We start from the raw sequence: 21380 nt of genomic DNA, 5'->3' as shown, positions 1-21380 counted from the left end.
AAAGCAGCTGGACGTGCACGAACTCTCGTCGGGTTCACCACGAAGCACTGTCCTCAGAGTCCCCTCAGAGGAAGGTCGCATGATTATGATTTAGCGGCAGAACAGCCTGAGTGGGTCGACCTTGCTGTCCTAGTCGCCGAAATGTTCAGAGTAGATATTGCTCATCGTCTTATCGCTCTTTCGAGCATTTTGTGCTGTAGTTTGGCAGTGTTGTTTCCCGATCCACCCAGCACTTGCCCTTGTGCAGACCCTAAACTCTGCGAACCGATCACCCGGAAACCGGAGAGAGAGGTGAGTTGGGCGGGGAGTCGTTATGTACGCTGATAGCATAGGCAGGAGACAATAGCTGCCCAGAATGTAGAGTTGTGAATGAAACATATGATTTCAACAGTCAGTTTAGCTGCAGTACAGTAGCTCGAGGTTTTGCCCGGGTATTTGGGTCTGGTTTTGCCGTCCGACCCAAATACCCAGGCAAAACCTCGATCTACTCTACTGCAGCTACAGTCAGTTTAGAAGGCGCTAGAGTCATGGCTTGGCCACGGTCACAGGAATGGAGAGACCGTTGTCAGGCGAGACCCGCACCAACGTAACGCGGCTAACGAATGGCTTTGGTATTGTACTAGTAATTAGTATGTATCTAATGCGCCCGTAGCATACTATGCATAGGCTTCAGTTGGTTTATGTACATAGCAAGCTAATCGGGCTTACGATTATAACTATTGAAGCTTGCTACTTCGGCAAGCTTACAAGTTTATGTGTAGATAGCCACCTAGTGCCATGCCACGGCCCTTCTTTCTAGGAGAGAGTCCGTGCGGAACTCTATGCATGCTATGCAGACACCTTGAAAAGGGGGCGTGTCCACCATCACCACATCCCCCTTTGGATGGAGCATGGAGGTAGATAGCCTAGATTCCTTTTCCCTCCGCTTGCCTCCGTACCTCCGTCTTCACTACCGTCTAGTCTCGTGAGCAGTATTTCGAGCTGGAGTTGTAAAAACTGCTCATTTGAATGTCAATGGTCACCAACTGAGACCATGATGTCACCAGCGTCCCTTTCAAAGTCAATCACTGAAAATGACCCTCTCATGATTGGCCTATGACTTGGTTGGGCAGAGCTGCAGTGTCAACACAATTAACATATTTGACGTCATATTAATTAGCTCTGCCCAACCAAGTCATAGGCCAATCATGAGAGGGTCATTTTCAGTGATTGACTTTGAAAGGGACGCTGGTGACATCATGGTCTCAGTTGGTGACCATTGACATTCAAATGAGCAGTTTTTACAACTCCAGCTCGAAATACTGCTCACGAGACTAGACGGTAGTGAAGACGGAGGTACGGAGGCAAGCGGAGGGAAAAGGAATCTAGGCTAGGAGGTAGATGGAGCGATACAAGTGTGATTGCATAATTCTAAACCTTCATCAAGTCAAAACACTGACTACCCTACAGAATTTTAGCACCATCGACCAGGATAGAATATTACAAAACAAAGAAGGCACATGGACGTAAAGTTATCCCCTGGTGGCACATCAAATGGAATCATGCAAAGATTAAGAACAAGGTGCAGTTAAGCAAAGGCAAAACCAAACAAGTAATTGAAATGACTGTGTATGCATGATATGTTCATCTGGTAATCCTACAAAACAAAAATGCCATGACACAAAACAATATTGGAAAAGAAATGAAACCACCGCCAAAGGTATAAGTACATACTGTGATACAGCCCCTTTTCAAGTCCAAAGCCAATACACTGTATCAGCCTCTATTCAAGTCCAAAGCCAAGACACTGCACAAGTTTCTAATTTTCACGTGGCCTCTATTTGCAGGTATATGCATTTTCAGTTAGTCCGAAGACATGGAAGCATTATGACTGGTCCAAACTCACTACTGTTGTTATGTTTGGATACTATGATGCAGAACTGATGTGCTTTGCCCATTCTCAGAATGTCAAGGTTGTTTTCAAAGGTAATCTAGGTCAAAGATGGATTTTTGTTTCAGGTCTGCAGTATAGTAATATTAAAATTACAATAGTAGTGTGTTGTGACTATACCGAAGTTCAATGTTACACGTAAATAGATGCTTCAAATTCTGTTGGACATTAGCTACAGTACCGGTAACCCTTTGATATTGACTAGTTCACTATTCCTTAATTCTTTAAGTGCCACATTCAATTTTTGTTGCCTTTATCAAATATACCCCAGTCAGTTTTTTTTTTTAGAATTTTGCAAAGATTTGGATAAAAGACTGTAGCCAATGAAATGTGATATTCATTTGGTCCAAAATTATCAAGAAAAATTCATAAAAATTGGTAAAATGTTGTACTAAAATTTGGTGGGAAAAATTACAGCACTCAAAGAGTTAAACTTGTGGCTCCAGTGAAAGATAAAACTGTTCACAGTGAATGGGCATTCAAGGGTTGAATAATAATAACAACTTGATTATCCAATTAAGATAATGCTATCCCAAAGTCTCACTGCCAGGTAATCCAACATTTATCTTTAGATATCATTTCAAGATCATCGAAAACACACCGAACAAGAGAACCTGTTCAGGTATCTTCTGAGATCAGCATAGGAATTCAAAATTCAGAAAGACATGTATCAGAAGACAGCACAAAATCGCACAAGTCAAATGATATATATAAGAAACATGTAAATATATTCTGGCCACGGTCCTTTTTTGAGGAGGGACCATGATCTGGCGTTTTGACTAGTCTGTATGCTTTGTTTATTTTTTCTATAAATAGTTGATGAAGTCATTTTTCGCGGTGTTATCATAATAAGTAACAGTATTAAATGTTCACGTATGTTGACAGGTATTGTTTGCCCAGTGTCACACTTCAAGTGGTCTACTGGGCCATACCACTGAAACCTACAATCCATTTTCACTCAGTTTGATTTTGTGGCATGTAGGTCCATCCATATGTGAAGGAACTCTAGAATTCTATTACAACTTGTACAGTCAAACATGAAAGTCTCTGGTAGATTTCCTTCAGGTTTGACAATTTAGTGGTTCGTACACACCGAATTCACTGAAGCACATAAATCAACCCCATATTGCAAGAGTTGTAGCAGACTTTGAAAGAAGAGTAGAAAACGCCCTCTGCTGCTGCTTTTGTTTGTCATGTTTACAAAAATAGTAACTATGGTGACAGCAACAACCCAAGTAAATCAAAGACATTGTTCAAAGTACAGTGTGCGGAGCCACGGTGGTCTCTTGCCGACAAAGGTATTCTCTGAAACAATGGCAAAAGAAACAACTCTGACATCCTTTCCTCTGCGAATTATGTTGCAGTGATTGTAACACAGTCTGTGCTTTTATGATCTACCATGATAGTAAACTATCCAGGCATTGTACCTGAGGATTAACCTATCCCATCAAGTTCAATGTCACTGAGGTGATCAGCAACAGGCAATCTTTATTGCCTGGAGTTATCAGGTCATAGTTGTGCCAGGTATCTGGTCATTGTTATGAAAGTGGATGTTAAACTGTAATATATATTATAGCCCAAGCATGGGACTACGTGCCCGAGGGCAGGTGACCATTTGCCTGACGTAAGGAGGGCAAATGGTCTCCTGCCCCGAGGTTACATAGTCCCATGTTTGGGCTATAATGTTTTTATTACATGCCTCTCTTACTCAGTTTGCACCAAAAATATTTACTTCTTTTGGCAAATTATAGTCAAATTCTTTATTTTCCTTTTTAGACGAAAAACGGTTAAAATAGAACGGTTTTCATCATCGAATGGAGAATTGATATATTTAAACTACTGTTATGCGGTTTATCAATATTTTTATGCAACATTTACCAAAAGCCAGATTTTCCCTGCAAAACATGAAATTTCAGACTTCTACATCCAAAAGTTTTCAAGTTGAAAATAGTTCTGGTTCACTTTCAGTCCAGTGTTGACTATGCAGTCCGCGAAGTCATCGGCGAGTTACCATTGAATCCTATGGAGCGCGCGATGTTCGATATACGAGGCATGTAATAATGTACTCACAGAGACAACATCCATTCTGGTATTCCTGTGCATTAATTGAAGTGAGATAGTCACCACGGTGAGAAATGTACCGGTAGATTTCACATATTTCAATGATAGTCAGTTTAATATCCACAGTCAAGATATCAGAGAAAATTTCATTTCTCTTTTTAATCCTTGTTCATGGATTAATCATTCTTTTGTGCTGGGCATTTTATGAACAAACCTCTTCTTTCCAGGTTATATTTCAGTGGCAAACTTGACAGACAGTTATGCCAGGAACTTATGGGTGGTGGAGCAGCTACAGACAGCTGTGGATGGACATTTTGATGGCATCAACATTGACATTGAGGATCCAGTGGTTGACAAGTCGGTTGAAAAAGAATTATTGACAGAGTTGGTCGAGCAGACTTCAGAAGCATTCCATATCATGAACAAATTTTCACAGGTAAAAATCAAGACATAATGTTGAATATTTAATTTAATATTTTATCATTGAGATTTTTGGCAATCTAAATGGATTCTGGTTTACTATGATTCAAATCTGACGGACACGGTACAGTTACTGTGACATAGGCCAGGATGCAATCTGAACATCTGCTTTCATCACATCCATACACTACAAGCATGTACCTTCAATGCACATGTCAGGGAAACTATACATCTAAATGTAAAAACATTCGGCAAAACGAAAGCTGGTCAATGTATAGATTGAGAGTTGTTGACTAATCATGACAAGCTGGCCTATCAAACACTAACTAAATGTGTTCATCATATACCTGACTTTGTTCCTTTCTGTGAAAACTCCAGAGGCATGTTTAATTTGCATAAGGTCAATTGCAATCATAATCGGCCAATCAGTAAACTGTCTGTGATGCGCATGAAGTTATCAGGGCTGAATATACAATGCTTACATTACTAGTATTTTCTCCTAGGTCACCTTTGATGTCGCCTGGTCACCAGACTGTATTGACAAGCGTTGCTATGACTACAAAGGTCTGGCTGATGCCACCGACTTCCTGTTTGTCATGTCATACGACGAACAAAGTCAAATCTATGGCCCCTGTGTTGCCATGGCAAACTCCCCGTACAATAAAACTGTGACAGGTAGGTTAGGCTTATGCTGTTTAGTCTGAATAAGGTGTTGACTTGGTCTGTTGAAATCTTTACCATGATACTTCGTAGTAACTCAAGCATTTTCCTTGGTGAGGATGAGTCTATTGATTAGAAAATAGACATGAAAGGGATATGTTTTAAATCCTGTCGTACCTCACCCCATTGGTGCAATGTTTCTCTGCAATATTGCTCTTTTTGCATAGTTGTAGATATAGCTGCAGTACAGTAGCTCGAGGTTTTGCGTAGGTATTTGGCTTTGGTCGGACGGCAATTTTTCCGTCCAACCCAAATACCCAGGCAAAACTTCGAGCTACTGTACTGCAGATAAGTTGTATTCTTAGTTGGTTAAAGCTGTATTAAATTTTGAAAGATTGATTTTAGGAACCCTTTACATAAATATTCTGTGTGTATCCTATGGAACGAATTCTCATAGGAATCAATGGGAGACTCTGTGGATTTCTTTGGTAATTTTAAACACAATCCAATATGCATCCTATTTTTATGCAGAAATCCTATGGCAGTCCAATGTAACAGTCGTTATCTCCCTGTGTTCTTCCGAATGGTACAGTAGTAACCTTATGGCAAAAATCCAAACACATGAACTCTTGTCACAGAATCTTACACGTTGTAAAGTTGTTGCTTCCATTCATAGGCCTTCAGTGTATATTACCATGTGATGTTATACGTTGTTATTTGTCCCAGGTGTTGAGAAATACTTGAAACTTGGAATTCCTGCAAACAAACTGGTTCTTGGTGTGCCCTGGTATGGTTACGACTATCCGTGTGTAAATATCACCAAGGTAAGCTGCCTAATCCTTGCTGTGAATGGTAGATATTTTAAGTCCTATGCTAGTTCTTGTGGACACCTGCTGTTTACAGTGTCAATCTTGACAAGTCACCAACCATTGTTTTGAGATTAAGCTGATAAATATCCTTAGCTTTTACACTTTTCTCTTCTGATCTGTCAATGGCCAATAATCAAATCAAATTTGTCATAGTTAATGTGCCCGTTGAGGGCGCTGTTCTGTATACAGCGGGCATTTGCTTACATGTGTGTTTTGGCTTCTCTGTTTGCCCTGATTTCTGGCAAGAATACGTATTCATCCATGCAGCCATCACAATCTCTTGATAATTTAAGTATTTATCTTGTTTGATTTTTGATGCAATGATCAAACTGCCCACTTTCAAACAGGCTGTCAAACCATAAATGATCTTTCAAGATTCTCATATATGGTTTCTCCCATTTCTATGGTAACTCGTTGATTTCTTTTAAAGTTCAAGACCTCAACCAAATGCAAGTGGAGCTTATCAAAGAATAGAAATCTGTAGCTTTCAGTTGGTGAAATGAACATAAAGTCCCATACGACTTCATCAGTTGCCAGGGCAGTGTCCATGGTAGTTTTCATGTTTGTCTATCATTTGTTCTTGTATATTTTGAGCATCACACAAAAGAAGACAGTTGCAGATATTACATGTAATGAATGTCTGGCAAAAGCGATGACATCACCATCGGATTCTCATCAATAGATAGCATCCTTTGAGAGTTTACCATCCTGAAAAGTTCTGCTGTAAATGTTTACAGTGTCACTGCCACATTTCTGGTTTCCAGGACAAAACAGCCACGTGTAGCATTTTGGTATCAGAAAGTTATTTTCAGTTCTTTAACCTCTGCAGGATAATCTATGCACAATCAAGAAAGTACCGTTCAGAGGAGCTCCATGCAGTGATGCAGCAGGCAGACAGAAAGATTACAGAGTCATTAATGAAATCATTAAAAATTCCACCACAGGAAGGTTGTGGAATGATGAGTACAAAGCTCCATATTTTAATTTTGAGGTAAGCAAAACATCTTGGAGACAGCAAGCATTTAATTAAAAAAATGTGATTGTCATTTTTGGTATTCCAGCTAAATCTGTTAGACCATCTGTCTGTGTATCAATGGAAATTGATACTTATGTAGGAAAACACATACACTTTGGGGGTGTATGCATGTGTAGACTTGTGAATGTAAGATTGTTAAAGTTGAAAGCAATTGTCGTTTAGTTTGATCACAGCATTTTTACGACACCTCTGTAATTTCTGGGAATTCAGTATTGTTTTATTGATGTCTTTCTAAGGCTGAAAATGTTCTCTGGTAGATACATCCAACTGTGATGGCAGTATTCTCAATTTTACAAATAGTTCATTCTTACTTTATAAGCAAACCTTCAAAGAAAGTTCACATATAGTGCACAAAGTACACATACTTATTTGCCCATACATTGCTCACACTGTGCTTATATAGAAACCTTGAAGTCTCTACATGGTTCACTTACAGGATCCGACTACAAAGCAAACTCACCAAATGTGGTACGATGACCCAGAGAGTTTGAAGTACCGCTATGACTACGCATCAAAGACGGGTCTGTTAGGTGTCGGCATGTGGGAGGCAGATTCCTTAGATTACAGTGATGATGAAACTGCCAAAAAGCAAACTAAAGCAATGTGGGATGCATTATAGGCAGTTGTATGAATTTTTATTAGGGGAGTGGGGGGGGGGGGGGGGCAAAATTAAGGAATTTCTTGCCAAACTAACATTTACATTTTTGCAGTATTTGGATATAATATATCTACTAGTGAATAGAAAACATGAACTTCCAACTTTGATGTAATTGGCAAATTTTAGCGTAAAAAATCTCCATATAAAATTTATTGTGCACAAAGTACTTGTACTTATTTGCCCATACATCGATACAACCATTGAAATGGTCACTGTTTTGGTATTTTGCATCATGCGAGTATAATAATAGTATCTGAGCATGTGTATTGTAAGGGAGACTTTTGACAGTCAATATGGTCAGTAGTCTGTTTATGGTGTCAGTACATTTATATTTCTTCATTCTATAGCTTTCCATCATGTATTTTAACTGGTTGTACACAATTTTTAGACACAATTTTAGTAGTTTTAGCTTGACTTGCATACCATGTTCATTTATCACTATAAAGTAGCTTCCGTACATTTTTAGCTGTATATATGATGGCCATACAGAATACTTTTTAGCCGGTCTTTTGTGCGGTCATGGTAATTGCTGTTAGTGCAATATTATATGCAAAGTCAAATGTAACCATTTTCAGTGAAAAGTTTTTTTTGTAGAAAAGAATAATAGACCGATAAGAATTGTTTAGTATTGGGGACATACAGTATATAGCTGCATTTGTACATCTCACTGAGAAAAATCTTTGTATTTTTGTACAAAATCAATTGTGACTTAGGTGGTCAAAACTTCATGATGCCAATATGCACTTAAATACAAGTTATACCTTGTAAATTTTATAGATCCGATAAATCAAAAAAGAAAGTGCTAGTACAGACATCAATGTCTGATGGCATTATTCTTCAGATGCATGGATGAGTCAGCCAGTGAGTTTTTGTTTCAGACATGACTGTGACTTCCCAAGAGTTGAGAAACTGCAGAGCAAGCTTAGTCTTCATCAGGACAGTGAGAATGACATCTGTACTGGTCAGCTCTTGGCATTGTCTCTCAGTAAGAGTGATAAATCTAACAACAGCAAAATATTTGTCACATTGGAAATGAATTACTCTGTGTCTAAAGAGTTATGGAGCAGGCTATAGACAGTTTAATTTGTCCTTTGCGGAGTTTCAAAATTTGTAAAGAAGATACACAATCATGAGCTGTGCCATCAGATTTGTGATTGTATTTCAATACATGTGTAATATGATCATAGACAAAGGTAGTGACACTTCATGCCTAGACACTTTGATCTTCCTGTACACAATATTGTAGATATTATGGACCAGGGCAGGCATATATGTCTATGATAGGCATTGCCAGTATTGCTTGCTGCAATTATGTTGTAACCAAGGAAATGGTCAATTTTTAGGTATTTTGTATCATGTGAATAGCTATGCACCATTATGTAAATTTATTAATCAAATTAATGTATTGCTCCAAAAAATAGACAAAGAAGTCACAAATATATTTGTCCAAATTATCGGTGATAAAATCATTAAAATACAAAAAGAGTACAAGCGTACATTTTCTATACATTTCCTTATCATCTTGAAATGGTTTGGTGTTAGTAGTGTTACAGGCATGTTGCTAAGATGCTGAGATTGAAATAGAAAAGTGGGATTGTTTTTAAATATTGAGACTACAGTATCTTTTGAATGCTGTGTTTGCTTTAAAATTAAAAAATCAGTGCCATCTACGTGTTGGTGAGTGCACTGTATAAACTTTTCAATTGAATGAACACTGTAGTGAAACCCAAACATCACTCAGTATGTTATTTATCATTATTGTGAGACATTCAGTTGCTATGGTAGAGTATATGTATATAGATCACAACAAAATTTATTATATATAAATTCTTAATTTCTTAAGAATGAATACTGTGTCAGAGTCTGTATTGATTGTGGATATTCTGCGTGTGTGTTTCAAAAAAGATTGGCCATGTGACTCTGCATGAAAGAATGTATATACATCAATGGAAAGTTATCATTGATTTGGCAAAAAGGAATCTATACGGGTTGAACTGCTAAGGTTATGGAAGTTAGGAAGTTCATGAATGACAGCTATTTTTGAATGTAGTCATGAAGCTATTCTGAAATGCCAGAAATATAACTGGCTTTGAAAATTGTGTCACCTCATACCTATCCGTAAAGTAGGTTATCACGCTGTGGTAAACTATACCAGAGATGTAAAATAAACATGATTAAGGTGTTTGCTGGTCATTGTCATGCAACAGGACACACACGTGAGACTGAGTGAAAATCATGGATTTCCTTGACATTATACAGTAGCTCACTGTCATACAACTTACTGATCAATGCTCATGTCTGGAAAAATTTCACAAGGAAAAAATCAAAGATTGCAATGAAGTGTTTCCACTTCGTACCACACTGTATATGCAGTATTATGTAGTTATCCTTGTGTGCTTTCCATTCACAAAGCCAATTCAGTTCACGTGTTCTCAAATAGACTATTCATTGCAATGGATATACTGTTCTGTAAGCTGACAGGACTGAAGGCTTCTGTAGTGGAGATCTTTCATTGGATCCAATACAGCTGGCTTCGGTACAGCAATAAATGAAACACGCACACACATTACACACAGATATATGTATATATCTCCAAGAAATGAAAGGTGCACAACATGAATGATCATGAACTGATATTAAACCGAGCACGCTCAACACTGCCCTCTTGTGGTCACTTCTCAAGAGAGACTATGCACAATGAACAAAATATGTATTCTGCATCTGGGATTCTGCAAAGCAATTCACCTTAAAGGTATACTGTCACCTCTTCCAATTTTGCCACAGTTACCAGGGAAAGAGAAACTAACCAATCACAGACTTTAAACAGGTGGCCGCTTTTTAAAAACAGCATCCTCACATGGGCATTTTGAATACCAAGGAACGCCCCTTTGACCATATATGGGCATATTTAGATTACAGGTGACTGTATACCCTTAACACTTTTCATTCAGTAGAGTGGACTTGTCAAAGTGACCCAACAAAAGTCATGTTATTCCATTTATGTATTTATTTACATGCTTTTATTACATTTATCAGAAAATGTCATATATTTATCTGTATAGAAAATTATCCCCGAAATGTGAAAATTTACAAAGTTTCTCCCGCAACCAGATTTGAAATTTACCATATGGGACCAACATAAATCTGAAAATACAGAGTCTAATGCTGAGCTGATAATTATGAAAACGTAACTGAGATACCTCAGTACAACAGCAAAGTAGAATAGATGTGGGAATAAACAATGGAAAATAGATAAACAACATTTCTGCTTTCATGAGACTGAATTTTGTGTTCACTTGCTGACTGAAATGGAACAAAACAACTTCATCCTGAAGTTACCACAACTGTGCATGATAACACTAGTCGGCTATCAAATGCCATCTGATACTTCATACTCTGACTGTGAGCTCAATTCAATCACACAGGTTTACGTTGCATCCTCTGCTGTGTATGTCACACACCATGAATATTGACTGTTCATCATTAACTCCTACTGGGTTTCATAATCTGGTCGAATACATATAACTTTCATCATGTTTCTAAGTTCAAGTTGACAAAGTAATACAATTCAAAATAATATTAATTAACAGAAAAACAAAAATGCATTACAAGTTAGGAAAAAATTACATTATATATACAATACATAAAAAGCACTATTCTTCTGCTGTGGCGTTTTTTTTCCTATGCAGTGCTATCTGCATACAAACTACTAACACTACAGAAATTTTTTATATCTATTTTGAAATCTGGTACCCTTGAAATGTTTCACTCTTATTACATATTGCAATGCTACAAAGTTGTCTCAATGAAATCCTACAGCTGGCATATTTGACTGTCAGTGTGTCAGAATCACTCAAAAGAACTTCTTTCCGTAGCTTGTAAGTATATGGGTGTGTATATATTGTACATATACACTGAAACAGTCTGCTGTCTGCTAAAAGAACAGAATTCAGCGACTTTCAAAATTTGGCCTGAAAAATTTGTCCTTTACAGAGAGGGTTCCTTATTTTAGAGGTTACTTTGATGACAGGTCTCTGTATATAATTATAGAACTTGCTATAACTTTCATTACTGTATAATTTTTCACAATGTTTTTAGCGAGAGGAAATGGTGTTGTGACCAGTATTACTTATGTTGAACAAATTTTGTGTCCTGAAAATTCTGCAGAGTTGTGCAACAATGCTGTATGCCTGCATGATCTTCCAAATCACATTGACACTCCCCAAATCATCATCCACTCATTCAGCATACCAAAGTGATATTACCATGTCAGCTGTACACAGCACATGATGAAAAGATGTACAGACATTTCAACACACTTTGGCAAGTCGAACAAGAAACTAAGGTCTGTATGAAAGAATACATTGTCCCATAATTTGAGAAAAAAGATGCTATTGTTTCTCTGTAACTGAAGGTATCATGCAAGTCATGCATCACATTCGATAAAATTTTCCTGAACAATAGTACGACACTTTCTGCTGTTAAAATGCTTGAAACATGCTAATGAGACCTTAAAGCTGAATAAACTTTTTTAGCGATGACACAAATCCGTATTCCATACTTCTTACACATCACAAGCACCTATGTCCTGTATTGTTTTTATTTTTGCTTACGCAGTCTCACCTCTGCCACTCATATTTTTCATGATTGCATCATACATCTTTAATCTTCGAGGACAATTTGATGTCTTCCTTTGGTGAAAATACATCTCATCACATACATTATTCACATAACTGTACAACTCTGCTATCCTTCATGCAGCAACCATGACTTGAGTAATATTTCTGCTTAATTATTTCACATGCAAATATTCAATTATCTGAAAATCAAAAGGCTGATTCTGTCTTTTAAAAGGACAACTTAAGATTGACAACTTTTAACAACCGGAAAATGTGAAACCCCTATTACAGATCTACCCGCATGTAAATGTGGATTCAAATGTAAATTGCAGCCATGGCACACAGCAGTAAAAATCTACAATTTTCCTAGGCTTTGTGACAATGATCTCTAAATTTTCAGATTGGAAATACTAGGCCTATCTCTGCTCAAAATACTGAAAATGTCCCTACCACATATAACAAAAGGATAAATATATGTTATTATGCATACACAGTCATTCCATGAGGAGTGACTGTGGGGTAGGTATACACAGGACAGTCTGACAGCTTTGCACAAGGTTCCTATGCTTACAAGATGAAATAGGCAATGGCAATGTTAATACTTAATACATGGACTAGCCCAGTCTTTCTTCAGAGATCTGTTCTTTCAAGCATACACAGTGGAGTGGAAGAGCCCTTCCACTGTCTATGCTTCAAGGAACTCTGGACTCCTAATCTTCCTCTTTTTCATGTTGCCTAACTGTATATCTAATTTAACCCTGTGTCTGTGTGTGTGTGCAGAAACTGTCACCCAGTTCAGGTGTATTAATACTCGCCACAAACAATGGTTACAATACATTTCAGAGCATGCATGTTACTTTCTGATATAAGAGAAATACTGGGGGTTTTACAAACCAACTCCCCCAACTAGTGATACCCACAGATCAATGATCTGAATCTTTTTAATTAATAAATTTCTGTTTAATATTTGGACTTGTAATCTTAAAGGTGACCCCTTAAATCCATTAAAACAACTTAAATGTTTGAAAATACTTCTGTACATTATTCAAACTTCACTGGATGTTTCTTTGGAAAACATTTCAGAAATGAAAATTTGAAGGAACTCTAAAATCTTGAGCTACTCCGCACCGTGTTCATTAGTTCATGATTGCCACAGGCTTCCTGCCCCAATTTTCACTTCAAATTGCAAAAAGGTATATCTGGTCTTAAAGCAGTTGGGATGCATTCAACACGAACCAAACGTCTCTTGGGATGCATACACCATGTAGAGGAAGCCATCTTCGTCTTTTTCTTTTTCGTACACATCTGAGATTGGCGTTGAGTTACTGACCATGCTCTTTGAGTTAACAAGGAGAAAGAAGGCTTGGTTTGGATTCAGCTGAAGACGTCTCCTGCAGACAGACAAACAATCAAAATGGGATTTGGTACGGTAAGTTTGGACTGATTTCATAATTAAACCCTGATGTATGGTGATACAACATTTGTATAACTTCATTTTGATGCCATCGTGCTAACAATGCAACTCTGATTATGCAATTTGTCATTCAAATATGTTGCACAGCTTGTTCTCTCTCTCTTTGGGTCATGTTAGATGTGAGAGTCCCATGCAACCATTTGCATACAGTGGTACTGATAGCAATCTTTCATTCGCAAAACTGATACCGGGTAAAATGTATCGAACCATGTTTTCTTAGATGTCTGCAACACAAATATGCTACCTCACTGTTAAATATGGCACACTATGGAGTGTCAGAGTGAGAGAGCAATGCACACATTTGCAGCTTGTTTCTCTTTTCAGACAAGAGCTGCATCATCCCACACATTCATCAAAAGTATACAGAGTAACTTTGATTTTGCTGAGGTCAAAACTTGCCGTTACACTGACTCTGGGTTGAAATTAAGTGTCAATGATTGTTCTGTGAAATAACATGTTTGTAAATAAATTGTGACATATGTAATTGACAAACAACATCCTTTCAGAAAAACAACTCTACTTTGTATCTTGACTTAGATACAAGAAAAAACAAGAACCAGTGCAAACATTGAACTGTTTCATGTAATGCCTTGTTAGACCAGTAATATACATATGCTTTTATATAATATACATATGCTATCATGACAAGTGAGTGTGGGTAAATGTATCTTTGGTTAAGCATACCTGATAATTTTCACCAGTTCGCTCATGTTGACATGATCAGGCACTAAAAATTTTGTCTTATCAAGGACTGGTAACTGTCTTTCTCCCTCGTATCTCTCTATGATAACCTGTGTGGAAGATGAAAGAGTTAAGGCCAACCTGCTTTCCTCATCAAAAGCATAAGTTCTTCAGGAACCTTCATTTGTATATTTCTGGACTGCAAGTTCTGGTTCATGAAAGTCTGTAAACCCTTGTCTTCCTTGACTGGGGCTGGACAAGTGCAAGCTAGTAACAAGTAAAATCTTGCCACTTACTGTAATAGGTGAGTTTATCCCATGAACATACATTTCAGTGACCAACTCTGAGTCAAAATTCAATTTGAGCTCACAAGTAGTCAACACAATATCAGTATCCCGTTTTCATTTTTCAAAGGCAAACCTAAAATAGTTCAAACGTTAAAAATACCCATTATACTATTTTTTCAAAGCCATCTTTACATATTATCTAAACTGGGCAAACAAGGATTAAGAAGCAAAGTAAATATATCTCTGTTTACATTTATAAAACACATTCACAATAATGTAATATATCACACTATTGAAGTTGAATTGTATGAAATGTTGTACAAAGTCTTAAATAGTACTACAGAAATGGAAAAGTATCTTATTTTATGGTAATACTGCAGGGAAATTGATAAATATCATTAGATAATATTATAAATATCATTAGATAATATTAAATTCTCAAAATGCAAAATCATATCTGAAATTGCTCATGCACTCTCCAAACATGATATATGTATACTTTCAACATGTATGATGTGTGGTGTCATATTCAGGTAAGGAAATACATTAGACTATCAAAACTTTCATGTTTTCATCAGTACCTTCTTAGACTGAACTTGGACTATAGCTCAACTGTGAGCTGCGTAAGTTATACTATAGACCTTCATTTTAAGGGTCTATGGTTGTACATTGAACCCTTGAAATTAAAAACACAGTAATACCACAGCATACTACAACTAGTACAATACATTTGTACAGGGGTTTCTTCACCTGGCCAGTAAAGGTTGTGTTCCAAGAGTACCTATGGGAAGTTTACGTCCATCTTACAAGAGTTCCTTCCGACTTTGACAAACTGTACAAACCAGTTCACCATTAAACTTTGAGGACACGCCTATTTTTCACATGCTGATTTATCATTTATCATACTACCAATGGCAGATGAAGTAAATATATCTGGTCACTGACTGTACATAACCTTTTGAGTGCTGTAAATTTTCCACCAAAATTTTTGTGCAAAATTTTAGCAATTTTTTATGATTTTTTTGTAATTTTTTTGACAATTTTGGAGCAAATGGACATTACTTTTCATTGGCTACAGTTTTTGGTCAAAATTTTGGAAAACTGAAAAAAGTTGTCTGGGTTACATGTTATAAGAGAAAAATTGACTTTGGCACTCATAGGGTTGGCAAGAACAGCTTTGCAAGGGGCTTTTCAGTTGTGCTGTGCTAGTCAAAAGACAATTAAAGTTTCACATACTGCTCCTAACACTCGTGTTACACTTTAGGAGATATGTCAGCTTGATCTCTGGCCATGCTGCCTTCCATTTACAGATTTGTAGTTTCTTCAACTCACATATATTTACACAGTTTTTACATGTATAGGAATAATATTTGACCATACGTAAACAACAGCATACGGTACAAAAACACAACATTTTTATCACGTCACACATAAATATCAAGATACTCCTATTGATATTATTGGTAAACAGGTACCGTTTGAAGGTACTCTATTGACAATGAAATTCGAAACATTCAATAGATAAATATTAAACATCAAAATGACTACCTGAATATAAACGTTACAATAAATACACACTGACAAAAAACTGAATTGAAATTCTGGTAGGACAGTGAAGGAAACATGTTATCGTTCCACAACTTTATATTATTTGGCCACGGTAAACCACCGTGTAGTGACCGTGATTGGGACAATCAACATCATCAAATAGAATATCTATGGCGATGACGTCATACCAAAACAAGTGCAGATGAAATTAGGGTTAGGGCTTATGCCCAAAAATCTACGATTTGTACCTACTGGTATCTTATTCGGGTGTTGGTCCCGTATTTCTTCTACATCTTGTCTACGTTGCGCTAGAAAAGAGAAGGAATGTATACTTTAGGCAAGTAATGATCATTCAATGCTAAACATCAAAATCATGAAACATTCGACAACACGAAGGAGAACTACTGAACGAGGTGGGTTGGGAACAAAACGAAAGAAGTCAAAATATCCGTAGATTGTCCATATTTTGAGCTTACCGTAGCTTCTACGCTCTTTGAACGTTTTGACGGGCATGTTTGGAATGGCTAGTGACTTAAGACGATATGCGGTGAGTTGCGATGGCGATTCACGCGGAGCTTAAGTGAGGAAAATTCCCTCAACGTAATAACGTACTGTTTTGATCCAGGAACTACAGAGGCAACAATAGCAAACTGCAGTCTAATCATTGGATGGGGACTCTCTGAAAGAGGAAAACATTAGGGCAATAATGATCTATAAAATCGAATACGTATTTATTTCATACATTTTTCATATTACTAACTTACATTTTATTCAAAAGCTGTTATATTTAATTATTAAAATCTGTACATTCAACAGACAGTGACATTTTACTTCGAAAATGCAAGGGGGTAAGACAACAAAATAAAACAGCCATAACAACCAGGACTAGGAACCCTGGGTAAAATGTCGTGAAGTGACGTGATGACGTAAACGTCACATGAATATGTCTGACTCTTGTGGGACGTTCCATTTGCACCAAGGTATTACAAAAAGTCATGCAACTACCATAACGTTTTGTCTAAACTTTGCTTCAACCCTATATTTCTTAGATTTTTTTTCTGTGCGAAGGTAGAAATTTTGAGGAAGAAATTAAATTTTAAAAGTGTTCTGTTTTCGCTTATATCTTTAGGCCCTACGCCTTTCATTTAATTTGTGCTTGGCTGCCACCTATATCGATAGGCCTAAATTCATGAATGAAAGAAATTAAATCATCAAGCAAATTAGTCATCCCCTGCGAGAGTAAGCAAAACAGTCGAAATGACATTAAATTACTTCCCGACAATTCGCAAATTTCCTGTTCTGGTGAGGAGGCTGCACAGGCGTTTGTGTAGTGTAGAGTTCTACGTTCCGGCGTTCTGATCACAGGCGCTGTGGACTGGGTTAGGGACTACAAAGCCCATGTACGCCTGTGGTTCTGATACGTAGACTATCCACACATCCAACCAAGCTATGCAAGCTATGACACATTACAACCTCAACATTTTTTTTACCTTCATCGTGTCCAAACGGTTTCTATAAGGCAGGTATAGAAGTTAAAAATATCGACTTTCTCTGCTGGTGCTAACTCAAACGAAAGCATACGTCATTTAAATATTTACAACTTTAAATATTCATCGTAATACTTTTACCTCGAATACTAGTGCTGTTTTCTTCTTCGCCACTTGATTCCGTCAAGGGTCAAAATCTTAACAAAACGCCGTGAAATGATCAACATAACAGCTTCCCCTGCAGATAGACCTACTACCCTTGGGAAAGTTTATAAGCTTAACCTGGATATGAATTGGGGTTTGGACTAACGGAGGGACTGTGTAAAGTGGTAGGGGTACATCATGAAGGCTATACTATGGCATCGAGAATGACGATGCATTTCTGGTGACGCACGGCTCCTCGAGGCAATAAACGGGCGCTATCCACATTATACATTTTTGCAATGAAACCTCATAATGAGAAAAATTGCGACCTTCTGACGTTATAAATAAACAAACAAAAATAGTAAATAAGTGATAGCCAGCTTTTGTTATTTTGAAAAGATAGAAATCTGAAATAAATGCGTACATATGTACATACTGTTCAGCATCTGCAGCCATCCCCGGATGAGGCTGATTGTTTTCCAAAGGAGTATATAGTAGTCTCAAAGTTTGATATTTTTCTTAGAGTTTAATACTATCACACACATAAATCGAAAAAGCACATCAGCGTTTCATTTCTGAACCTCCATTTTACTTGTTTTCACGCTGTTTTGGTTGTGAAGTGGGTAGAATCAATCTATAAGAACCTCGTGATACTTTATTGAATTTTTATGAATTCTAGGTTCCAATTCTGCGTGATTTATAGAAAAAGATTATCTGATGACGCCAATTGATATTTCGATTTTGTTTTAAATTTACTTGTTTTTACGCAATTTTGGTTGTGGAGGTAGAATCAATCTATCAAAAACTCCTGACACTTTATTGAATGTTTATGAATTCTAGGTTCCAATTCTGAATGATTATGAATTCTAGGTTCCAATTCTGGGTGATTTATAGAAAACATTCTCTGCTAACACGAATTGATATTTTGATTTTGTTTTAAATTTACGTCACCAAAAATTGGGCTCTTAAAACGCTTGCAGTATTTGTATGTTATTTTGCGTTGCTGCTTTTATTTTGGAAAGGGGTAAAATATTTAACGCAGTTCTGTATGTCCGGAGTAAAAGAAGAAGTAGTTTTTCCTCTTAGTTATTCCGTTGGTGTTACCGCGCGACGCCTGCCTGTACGTATACCTACAGTCACCTGTGTTCTATTCCGCTCTTGGCCTACATGCCCCATAGACGTGTGTACATATGCCTGAGCATGTGTACACACGTCGTAGGCCCAGCGCAACTCAGCGATATTCCACATTGAGATCGAGTCAGATAATCATGTGGCACATCTTATAGGCTATCTTTCAGCAGGTACGGCACGAGAGACTCGGTGTCCACAAATTGAGACGATCGCAAAGATAGCGGAAGGGAGCGTTCACTTGTTCCTATGACCGGGGGTCACGATGCAAATGCTGGGGAAAGGGCCGATCAACAGACAATGAGAAGTTGTCTGGGCTTGAACACTGCAAAAGGGAGTCGTGGTTGTTTTTCAAGAAGCATAGAGGAATATAAATGAAGAGCATCATCTAATTAAACTTCGTTTAACCGTCAATTATGGTAGGGGACTGTATTAGCCAATTATATTGGTTTGCAAGAAAATATCCTTGTACTGGCATTTCCCGGAAACTTTCACAAAAGACTGAATTTTGGGGGGGGGATGCTAAATTATTCAGCACCCTACATGTTCCGAATCGAGAGTTGAAAGTTGTCTTAAAATTGTGAGAACAGCACAAAATCAAAGAATATGATATGGCGTATTCCTAAACGATGTATCCCGGAAAGTAAGATGGCAAAACTACTTTTTCTCATGGTATAATCATTCCCACTGCTACATACGAAATATGCATGAAACTATCATTAAAGAAAATTAAAATAGTCTTACCATTGTGCAGTTACTCACCATAACAAATTGCATTGACATTTGTAACACTGTGTGCATGCTATTTCAATTACTTCCATCATCCAACAGGCGCGGGCGACAAGTCCATTTACAGGACAAGGTATCATGATCACCCTCTTACAAAATTGAGCAATGAGGAATAAAGTGCCAGGCTTATAGAATCATGATGCTCGAGTCTCGAACTCACTATCCCTTGTTAGATAGTCCGCCACTCTGGCCACACTCAGATCTCGAACTCACAATCCTGAATCCTCAATTTTACGGTAGACGTGTAAGAAGTCAGAGAGAAGAATTGGGCGTGGCCAAAAAACACCCCCAAAACGACGCTCAGTTTCCTCTGTTATTATCGATGCATTATTGTCAACAAATGATATGCATCTACCTGTAGTAGCCATTCCTATAATCAAAAATTGAATGTAACCGTAGACTTATAATATGTGTGTATGTGTGTGTACATTTAATGTAATAATATCTGTTACTTAAGTTCCATGTATCTAGCAATCATATATATATATTATATATATATATATATATATATATATATATATATATATATATATATATATATATATATATATATATACAAAAAACACACATGCACTAAGACTGTGACTGAGCATAGACCCTAAAAAAAGACTGAATGATGCCGAGCCAAACACTCTGCCCATTGCGACACACCTGTAGACACAGATGGCAAAATATTGACAAAGTCGATCAAATTTTCTCTTGCAATCGGCTTGGGAATCCATGATTTTTTTATCTCTTGGTGGTTAACAAAGTTATTTTGACAGAGGACGAGAATAATTTGTGGCCCACCCTGGTCATAACAAATGAACGCTCCCTAATACCATAGCGTTTAATTTCGATCACAGCGTTTTTTCATCAATCTCTTTGATGTAGCACTTTAACAACCCGCTCCCAGACGCAGAAAACATTCCTTCGTTTTGTTCTTTCACAGCTTACACAGTGTTACAACGGTTTTGCTTTGTCTAGTTTCCCATAATTTACCGTCCAACTCCGACCATCCACCGACTTAGACTCGCATGTATTGATCTGCAAAGGGTTTTGGAATAGATTGGAAAGTCAACTACAGCCCCTAGTCGACATATCTGTTTTATTCCGATCCGATTCTTTTTTGTAAAAAAGTCCGGACATTAATTCTAATTAATTAGCTGCTTTGAGTTTATATCGATCTTGTTTGGGCTGAACTCGCCTTTAAATAAAAGCGTATTTACCCCAATTCTTCTGTTTCCCTGTATTTTTAAAGCGCCAAGGCGTGAATGACGAAAATATTTCGTTCGATATTTTTTGATGAGCGACATTGTTACGTCAGCATTCGAGGTCCGCCAAACTATTTGAGGAATGCTTGTGTGGAGGGTGGCGCACGAGCGACCAGTTTTGCAGCGCTGCGCGTCACTCGCTGAACAAAAGCAAGCTCATTTGTATACCAAAGGTGCCGACAGTCGAAGCAAAATCGGCAGTTTTTCGCTCTCTGCTACAGATAACTCCACCAGAAAGTAGCCTGAGTGATACTAGAACAATAACCATAACGCTAAATGTGTTTGCCTGCGATATTAGTAATAAATTATGAGTTTAATAATTGTTAATTGTCCAAT

At 37.5% G+C, this 21380-nt stretch overlaps 2 protein-coding genes across 2 annotated transcripts; one reads left to right on the top strand and one right to left on the bottom strand.

Annotated features, from left to right (window-relative positions):
• Positions 1–8234, top strand: LOC139140331 (di-N-acetylchitobiase-like). The gene is made up of 7 exons (XM_070709492.1): positions 1–291; positions 1827–1965; positions 4219–4427; positions 4915–5086; positions 5798–5895; positions 6770–6931; positions 7413–8234. Exons 1-7 carry the CDS (start codon positions 142–144, stop codon positions 7593–7595), a joined length of 1113 nt encoding a protein of 370 aa, XP_070565593.1. The 5' UTR covers positions 1–141; the 3' UTR covers positions 7596–8234.
• A 2387-nt stretch (positions 8235–10621) lies between these two features.
• Positions 10622–16902, bottom strand: LOC139140330 (microtubule-associated proteins 1A/1B light chain 3A-like). Its single transcript, XM_070709491.1, has 4 exons — positions 16720–16902; positions 16496–16551; positions 14412–14518; positions 10622–13644 (listed from the first exon to the last, which is right to left on the bottom strand). The coding sequence occupies exons 1-4, from the start codon at positions 16754–16756 to the stop codon at positions 13479–13481; spliced, it is 366 nt and encodes a 121-aa protein (XP_070565592.1). The 5' UTR covers positions 16757–16902; the 3' UTR covers positions 10622–13478.
• Positions 16903–21380: the final 4478 nt, after the last annotated feature.

This window comes from Ptychodera flava, chromosome 9 (genome assembly GCF_041260155.1).
Source record: "Ptychodera flava strain L36383 chromosome 9, AS_Pfla_20210202, whole genome shotgun sequence".
NCBI classification, from domain to species: Eukaryota; Metazoa; Hemichordata; class Enteropneusta; family Ptychoderidae; genus Ptychodera; species Ptychodera flava.
Note: the sequence above shows the minus strand (reverse complement) of the source record. Positions and strands in the feature narration are given on the sequence as shown.